A 9,597-nucleotide genomic window follows, 5' to 3' on the forward strand; every position below is an offset into this window, starting at 1 on the left:
ATTTGCTAGGGAAAGGGATGGAATTAGTAAAGAGGGAATGGAATTTGGATTGGGGCCTGTAAACCATGGCTTCCATCTTATTGTAGAAAATTTCTGCTATGAATTTTGGTACTTGAATTCCCAAATTGTAAGTGTTTCTTTGAATGATGGAGTTAAATGAGCTGTGATTAATATTGATATCAATTCCTCCAACAAATAATCATCAAGGAGAAGGGTCTAGTAATATTGTTGCTAATCTGTGTTGAAGACTTTTCATAGAATCCCTTCAATGTGGAAGCAGACCATTCGGCCCATCAAGTCCACACCGACCATCCGAAGAGCATCCCTCCCAGACCCGCAACACAAAAAAAGTGAACGCTAGCTGGACCAATTTGTTAACTTTAGGAGCCCCGTGTGCTGTTGTAGTTCCATGCATTTGATCTGCAAGTGTGAATGAATGTGAAATAAAGCACTTGTAGTATTGTATTGATGTCAATAGGTGGTGTGCATATAATACATTTAAACAATTAGAAAACAGCTGCGCCTTGTACAAGAAACACATTTGCATTTCCCTATATTCTATGATATGGTCTCATGACTTTTCAGTATATTCTGAAAGTTTTGTTTATAAAATGTACTCAATTAGTCTTTCCTCCATTTTTCTTCCCACGTATAGTTAGTTCTGCTATAATGCATGTTTCTTCAATGTGAATTGGCTATAGCATTATTGAAGAATTTAGACCGTCATTTGTAGAAAGAGAACCTTCCTTACTAGTATTGGCTATAACGTGATTCCAGACCCATTAGTTTAAATGGTGCTGCTATTATGCGATTTTCTTATAATGCAGGATTGCACTGGAATTGAACAATAATATTATATCTGTCATGATTTGGAGACGTCGGTTTTGGATTGGGATGTACAAAGTTAGAAGTCACACAGCACCAGGTTATAGTCCAACAGGTTTATTTGGAAAGCTCCAAAAGCTAGTGCTTCCCAATAAACCTGGGCTATAACCTGGTGTTGTGATTTTTAGCATTATTTCAGAACAGGCTGTGTTTTCCAGTTACAGAAGTGAAATCATCCTCTCAGACAGCGAGTTCCAGATACCCACTCCCTCTGGGTGAAAACAATCTTTCATAAATCCCTTGTACACTTCCTGCTCTTTTCCTTAAATCTTGATCCTCTGGCTAGTGATCCCTCCACTGGAAAAGTTCCTCAATGTCTGTTCTATTTATGAATTTATTACTTTTGAGCACCCCAATTAGTTTTCCCCCCTCTTAGCCTTCTCATTTCTAAGGAAAACAACCCTCTCTCTCAGCTGAAAACAGGCAGAATCCTGGTGAATTTCCTTTACACTATTGAGTATAATCACATCCTCCTGACAATGTGGCGACCAAAAGTTGTACACAGTACTCCAGCTGTGACCTCACTGATATTTTGTGCTGATCTGTCATAACCTCCTTGCTGTAGTATTCAATGCCTTGACTAATAAAGGCAAATATCTCATCTGCTGCCTTATGGCCTTCAAAGATTTGTAGACATGTACACTAAGATGCCTCTGACCCTGTACTTCCTAAGGTCCTAATGTTCAATGTGTACTCCCTTGCTTTGTTTATCCTTCTAATATGCATCACTTCTCACTTTTTCAGGATTATGTTCCATTTGTCTTTCTTCTGCCTGTCTGACCAGCTCTTCTACATTGTCCTGTAATCTAAGGTTTTCCTCCTCACTATGTATTTTGCCAGTTTTTGTCACTTGTGAACTTGCTGATCAATCCACCTAGATTCATGTCTAGATTATAATGTACAGTACTAACAGCAAGGGACTTAGCACGAGACCCTATGGCATACCACTGAAAACCGACTTCCAGTCACAACAACAACAACAATCTCTGTCACTGCCAGTCAGCTAATTTTGTATCCAGTTTGCCAAACTGCCCTGGGTCCTGTGCATTCTTATCTACTTGACCAGTCTCTCATACAAGACCTAACAAAAAGCCTTGCTGAAGTCCAGCCGACCTATCTCAACTGTGCTTTTATCAACACCTGTAGTCATCTTCTCAAAAGCCATTCAAACCTATCCGACATGAACTCCCTGACGGAGCAATTCTGAATATCCTTGATTAATCCTTGCCTTTCTATATAGATTGATTAATTCTCTCAATCAATTTTGTTTTCAATAGTTTCCCTACCACTGGTATTAGATCGTCTAATCCTACTAATCTTCTCCTTTGCCTCCATAAGCACCTGTGATCCATCTCATCTCGGCCTGGGACTTATCCAGTTTTAAGTCTACTATTACTACTACCCTGTCAATTGTAATTTGTTTAGAAATATCACAGTACACTTTACTGACTTCCATCATTCTTCTCTATTTTGAATACAGAATTGAAATATTTACTTAAAATCAGCTACATCTTCTGTCACCGCCCACAATTTACTACTTCGGTCCTTCCTTTGCCCCAATCTTTCCTTCCTTTACCCTTTGTGCAGTTGGGTTCTGACTCAGAGGAACTGTCTCCCACTCCATTTTCTGACAGAGTAAAACTAGAGCTGCAGTGTAGGCCTTTCCTGACTGTCTGCCTATTCTGACTATTGGGAATCTGTTCCAAACCTGACTACACCCCCTTGAGCTGCAAGGGTGACTACATCTTAAGATGCTATCCATGTAACTCTCAGCCTCATGGATGCACTGCTGTGCCTCCAGCTCCAAAACCCAGTGATCATGCCGATCAAACCAGTGGCGTGATGTCGTCATCCAGTCTACCTGGAATATCTAAGATTTTCCACATACTGCAGGGTGTGTAGTACATGGGACTGAACTCCCCTTCAGTTTAAAACAAACTCCTTTCCTAAATTTAAGCCAAGTAGAAAATTGTTTTGGAAAGAAGCTTGAACTCTTTTCCTTAAAGTGGATGAAAACAACTTCCTCACTAATTGCCAATCAGTTCGCTGCTTTGTGCTGATGTCACTGTTGTCAGTCTTTCCAAATCCTGGCAGGGTCACTTTAGGGGTGTAGCTGCTGACCTGACTGAACTCGATCTGGACCATGTCCCTCAGGCTTTTAGTGGGAAACTGCAGTCGCTATTCATTCCCATATTTGCTGTACTGCTGCTCCACCTGGCTTCTTGTCAAGTTAGGAGTCCGTAGACAAGAAAATAAATCTTTATCCTTTATGTCCTGGGCCCCTCACCAGGTCTGCTCCCGAAGACCACTTCACAGTGACACTCACCTGCTGCACACCCCTCCCAGTCTGTTACACAGTGACACTGACCTGCTGCACACCCCTCCCAGTCTGTTACACAGTGACACTGACCTGCTGCACACCCCTCCCAGTCTGTTACACAGTGACACTGACCTGCTGCACACCCCTCCCAGTCTGTTACACAGTGACACTGACCTGCTGCACACCCCTCCCAGTCTGTTACACAGTGATACTGACCTGCTGCACTCTCCTCCCAGTCCTGTTGAAGGATGTTTTGCTGTTAACATTGTGAAAACACAACATAAAGTAAAGGATACAAATCTTGCGAGAATGCAGGAGCTGTTTGATTTGTGGGTAAGTGTGCATAAATGTTAGAAGTGGCAGGGCAGATTGAGAATGTGGTTAATAAGGTTTAGGAAATCCTAGGTTTAATAGGTGGAGGCAGAGTGCCAAAGCAAAGAAGCTATGCTGAACCTTTATAAAAGGTCAGCCTCAACTGGAAATCTATTAAAATGATCCAAGGCCTGAGAGACTTTAGGTACATGGTTAGATTGTCTGGGGTATTCTTGTTGGGGAACAAACAATTGAAAGGAGATAAAATAGATGTGCTTAAAATTGAGGTGTCTAGCCACTGGTTTCTATTGGGTAAAGGACAGAAAACCAGCAGGATAATTAGCAAGCGAAGCAACGGTGACATGAAAGAAACTCACTCAGGATGTTAGGATTTGGAATGCACTGCCTGAGTGTATTGGAAGCAGATAATATCTTAGCTTTTGAAATGGAGTTTATTATTTATCTGAAGAGTAGAGAAATTTGTAGGGCTTTTGGAAAGAAGTGTGATTAGGTCAAAGAGACCCCGAATGAACGTGATGGGCTGAATGCCCTCCTTGACTACCATAATTATTCTGTGATTCTATGAAGACATTTGACAAGTGCACTTTGACCAGTTTGATATCTGACTGACCAGCTCATTCCAATTGTGTTTCCTTCACTTTTTGTTTTCATTTTTACATTGACGTATTTTAAGGAAAGTGACAAGTTGTTCATCAGCTGGCTGTGGCTGTGTGTGTTTAAAACCCACTTCAGAGACATGAGCACCAATATCAATTTGGTATTCTGATGCAGTACTGTTATGAGGGAGTTTTCTGTGTAGGAAGTGTCATCTTTTGAGTGAGATATTACACCAAGGTGGATAGCACATTTTGTTTTCAAGAAGAGCATGGGACTTCTCTGATGTCCTGGCCATATTTATTCCTTTACCAACATCACAAAGAAAAACATATGATCATTACCGTGTTGGTTTTTGTGGCTTGTTGATTTGTACAAATTAGCTCAAATATTTCTCACAACAGTGACTATTCTTAATAGGGTACTTCATTGGCTTTAAAAAAGTTTGAGTAGTGAGAGGCTGTGAATGGCAGTAGGTTTTCTTTTGTTGAAAATCAATAGGTAGTTGAATAAAATGTTTTTGGTAGCGATAACCATCGATGTCTTATTCCTTAATCTGACATCTTAATTTTTTAAATAGTCTTTGGTAGGATGTGGGCATCTCTGACATTTGTTGAACGGAGTGGCTTGCTTGGCCATTTTAGAAGATATTAAAGTGTTAACTATATTGCCCTACTTCTGGCATCATGTGTTGATAGATTTCCTTCCTGGAAGGTTATTAGTGAATGAGATGGAGTTTTTTTATTGACAACACTGAGACCGCTTTATTATTCCAGATTTGTTTATTAATTTGAATTTAAATTCCACCAACTAGTGTCTGTCTGGGGTATTGGCGTTCTGAGAAAGGGTCACTTCATCCAAAACGTTAACTCTGATTTCTGTCCACAGTTGCTGCGAGACCTGCTAAGCTTTTCCAACAATTTCTGTTTTTGTGACGTTACCACTATGCCATCTTTTTAACTACTGTAACAATGACTCTTCTTCATAAGCACCTACTTGGCTGTAAAGTTTGAGAAGTCCACACGTGAAAAGTACAATGTAAATGCAAATGCTTTCCTTTTTATGCTCAATCCCAACCTGCCTCCAATGTTTGGATTCGTGTTTCATAGTCCCATTATGGTGTAACAGTAATAGAGTAACCTATTTTTCAAAATATAGACATCCATTTTCCTTCTGTTTCATTTGAATCTGAAAATGTGTTGACATTAGAGTCACAATAATCCATTTTTGTTGCATGCTTTCTTCTCAGGTATTTACTTGGTGTTTGCATTTGAAAAGCTGCTATAAGAAGACAAACAAACCTCCATTTCTCACTGCAATCTTCTTTGGTACCTAAAGAAAAGAAGCTCGAGTGGACTTAATTATAGCAGTTGTTTGAAACTGCTTTGAAGTACTGTATTTTAAGATTGATGTTTATACCAGTGAAATCAGGAAGATATCTCGGAGATAGTGGATTCAAATTGCAGTCCTTGGTGGGCCAGTGTTGGATTTACAAGAAGCAGTCTTGCTGGAATGTTCTTTTTTGTTAACATTCTTTATTCAATACTTGTTTTTGTTTTACTTATAAGTATATATTTTTGTTTAAAACATTTTTGAATATTGTACTTTTTACTTTTAGGATGACCAAGTTCAAAAAATGATGTTAGAAAGTTGACACTTGTCAATCATATTACAAAATAAAATATACATAAAATAATATTTTTGGCCTTACTGCTTGTAATTTGAGTTTCTGAACACATTTGGGGTTGAACAGTCACCAAAGCTGTGTTCATGCATTTTCTGGAAAAACACAATCTGGCCATCTTTGAACCCATCTTCTGTTTACTTCAACCATCTTTTGCAGCAATTTAATATGTTTTTCTTTGAATTAGCGCAGCCTCAATCTTCTATTTGTTATGTTCTTTGTGGTTGTATTTTTTTTTCCATGTGGAGAATTTCTCTAGACCAACTTTATCAGTCTCTTGCTTTCACAAGTTTAGTTTATTTTGAGCCATCTTCTGTCTTATCAAGTCCAACCCTTTCCTCAAAATGTACGCTGTACCTTCAGAAGACTATGGAGTTTCCAGGTGTTTATCCTGTAATGCACAAACTACTGAAACCAAAGTTCCATTTCTCAATGCATCACCTTGTTAACTGGCCTAATTTCATTAGAGACAACTTCTGAATTTGAGCAACTCCAATTTTACTATCTACTGCCTAGGAAATCTTGTTTGTGATGCATACACGAAAGTAAATGGTCCTAAGGCAGTCCTCTAGTGTACTTCAGTCACTAGCTTCTGGTAGCATAGTGGTTAAGTAGTTTATCAGTCTGTGACTCGAATCTATATTGTGCCATGGTTTGAGAATTGATTTCAGCTAATTGAATAATTTGGAATAAAAAGATAATATCAGTAATGGTGAGCATGAGGCTAATACATAGATATAAAAATCCACTGACATTCTTTTGGAAAGAAAGCCTGCAGTCTAGTCTTTTGTGTTTGAACGCAAGAATCTCAGAAAGCTAGTATCCATGTTCAGTGGGTAACAGGGAAGGCAACTGGAATGTCAGCCTTAATTTCAAACGGAATGGAATGTATATGTTGGTAGGTTTTGCTAAAACTACAAGGCACTAGTTGGATTCCAATTAGAATACTGTGCACCGTTTTGGTCCCCTTATCGAGGGAAGGATTAGTATCTGAGGTACTCCAGAGAAGGTTCATTAGGCAGATACCAATTATGGAGGGACTGTCTTATGAGGAGAGGTGGTGTTTGTATTCATTAGAATGAGAGGTGACATTAATTGAGGCATTCAGGATTGTTCAGAAACCTGACAGGGTAGATGCAGGAAAATTACTCCCCCATCCCTTTGTGAGAGAGTCTAGGACCAGAAGGTATGATCTTTCTGTAGGCAGCACCTTGGCTCAGTGGTTGGCACTGTTGTCTCTCCGCGCCAGGGACCTGGGTTTGATTCAGCCTTGAGTTACTGTCTGTGTGAAGTTTGCATGTTCTCTCAGTGTCTGTGTGGGTTTCCTCCCACATTCCAAAGATGTGCAGCTTAGATGAATTGGCCATGCTAAATTGCCCATAGTGTTTCAGGGATGTGTAGTTTTGTGTATTAGTCTGGGGAAATGTAGAGCAGTAGGATAGGGGAATGAGTATGGGTGAGTTACTCTTTAGCGGGTCAGTATAGACTAGGGCCAAATGGCCTATTGCCACACTAGGGATTCTACGATTCTATCTCAGAATAAAGGGCCACACATTTAAGACACTTGAGAAAGAATTTCTTCTCTCAGAAATTGGTGAATCTGTGGAATTCTTTACTGTAGATGGCTGTTGAGGCTGGGTTGTTAAGTATATTCAAGATAAATTTGTAAGGGAATAGAGTTATAGGGAAAAGGCAGGAAAGTGGGATTGAGGATTATCAAATCAGCTGTGGTCTCATTGAATGAGCAGACTCGATGGGCTGACTGGCCTATTTCTTATGGAGAAAGCGAGGACTGCAGATCAGAGTTGAGTGTGGTGCGGGGAAAGCTCCAGGTCAGACAGCATCCGAGGAGGTGTCTGAGATAGTCCCGGTGAGGTTTTGCTCACTCAGAGTTGGCACTGAGGAAGCTAGATCAACGTCAAGGACTCTCCACATGTAAGTAAATGGAGACTCAGTGACGGGATACCAGACTCTATGGAGTTTCTTTCAGTGGTGATGAGAGTAAAGCATGCTCCTGGAAGAAATGTGCTCACAACATTCTTCTTCACAAAAGAAGAAAACTAGGGAGTTACAGACCAGTTATCCTAATAATGGGAAATTATTGGAGCCTATAATCAAGCATGGGGTAACTGAACACCTTGAAAGTTTTCAGTTAATCAGGGAAAGCCAACATGGATTCATGAAGATTTGGGCGTGCCTGATAAACCTCATTTAAGTTTTTGAAGAGGTGGCTAAGTTAGCCTATTGATGTCGTTTACATTGACTTCCAGAAAGCATTTGATAAAAGTCCCACATAAGAGACTGTTAACTAAGGTGGAAGCCTATGGAATTGAGGGCAAATTACTGATGTTGCTGGGAAGTGGGTTCAGTGCTATTTCTGAATTCTTCAATTGTCACAATTTTCCTACACACTCAAAAGATTTCCTCTAATTTATGTGATCTAAACCACTTATCCCATCAATTTTTTTCCCTTGCAACATTAATTAAATTTCTTTTTTGTCATTGTAAATTTTTATTGATAAGCTTCAGGCACGAGCTCACAGGCAATGATGTTTGCTGGTTTGACAGTTTCATAACAATCATAGATTGTGTTTCCCAGTTTGATAAAATAACAATCATAGTTGTACCTATTAAAACATTCTTCCATTAAGGTTCAACAATCTCTAGGCCTCTTCATCTATCCAATTGGATTCTCAAAGGAGATAAAATACCATTTGACTCCATCCTCATTAAATTTAGGCATGAAGCATAGATTTTTGATTAAATCAAATCCCTTATCAGAAAAAGAAATATCCTCCTGAGCTACTGATTCTTTCTTTCTTCCTTTGCTGTAAGCTGGTCCACGGCCAATTCATGTTCCCTCATTTCCTTATGCCTTTTGGAGCCAAGTTTTTTTAAAAAGTCCATCTCCCTCTATTTTTTTTCTCCCTTTCCATTTCAAATTTTCTTCATTCCCTGTCCCTCATTTTCTGTTTCTATTCCAACTCAAGATCTTTAATTTCTATCTGTATTTAGATGACTCTAAATGTGATACCCCAATTTCAGGTTCTAAATTTTGTGGATCGTCACTTGAGCTACCTTGTCTCCCTGTGCAATCCTACTTTTCAACTTAATTGCTAATCCTCTCAGTTCAGGTATGTAAGTTAGCTTGCTGAGCTTGAAGGTTTGTTTTCAGATGTTTTGTCACCGTACTAGGTAACATCATCAGTGAGAGTCTCTGGTGATGTGCTGGTGGTATGTCCCACCTCTCTATGTCTTGATGCAGCTGCATCATTTCAATGAGTTACATCACACTGCAGCACCCAAGAACTACAAAAAGCAGAAGAAAAATATCTATACAACGTTTTCAAGAAAAACTGGTACCTAATAAACAATCTGCCAATTCTGCAGAAACAAACTTGGAAAAAGCAGACACAACACAACCAAAAGCTATAGCCACATGATCTTACAACAAAGGCAGATCAGAAATGACTTCCAGACTACTCAGACCCCCTGGTATCATGGTAGCCTAGAAACCATGGGCGGCACGGTGGCACAGTGGTTAGCACTGTTGCCTCGCAGCGCCAGAGACCCGGGTTCAATTCCCACCTCAGGCGACTGACTGTGTGGAGTTTGCACGTTCTCCCCGTGTCTGCGTGGGTTTCCTCTGGGTGCTCCAGTTTCCTCCCACAATCCAAAGATGTGCAGGGTCAGGTGAATTGGCCATACTAAATTGCCCATAGTGTTAGGTAAGGGGTAAATGTAGGGGTATGGGTGGGTTTCGCTTCGGCGGGTCGGTGTG

General features: G+C 40.0%; 1 protein-coding gene across 2 annotated transcripts in view; it reads left to right on the forward strand.

Moving 5' to 3' along the window:
• Window positions 1–5,830, forward strand: part of rnmt (RNA (guanine-7-) methyltransferase) — a 49,665-nt gene extending 43,835 nt beyond the window's left edge. For both annotated transcript variants that reach the window (XM_087986713.1, XM_043687691.2), the window contains one exon: window positions 5,382–5,830. In XM_087986713.1, coding sequence (XP_087842839.1) covers window positions 5,382–5,419 — 38 coding nt within the window. In that variant the 3' untranslated portion in view covers window positions 5,420–5,830. The remainder of the gene's footprint in view (window positions 1–5,381) is intronic.
• Window positions 5,831–9,597: the final 3,767 nt, after the last annotated feature.

The sequence above is a fragment of the Chiloscyllium plagiosum genome, unplaced genomic scaffold (assembly GCF_037043375.1).
Source record: "Chiloscyllium plagiosum isolate Xiang-an unplaced genomic scaffold, Cpla_swu_hap1 HiC_scaffold_4, whole genome shotgun sequence".
Taxonomy (NCBI): Eukaryota; Metazoa; Chordata; class Chondrichthyes; order Orectolobiformes; family Hemiscylliidae; genus Chiloscyllium; species Chiloscyllium plagiosum.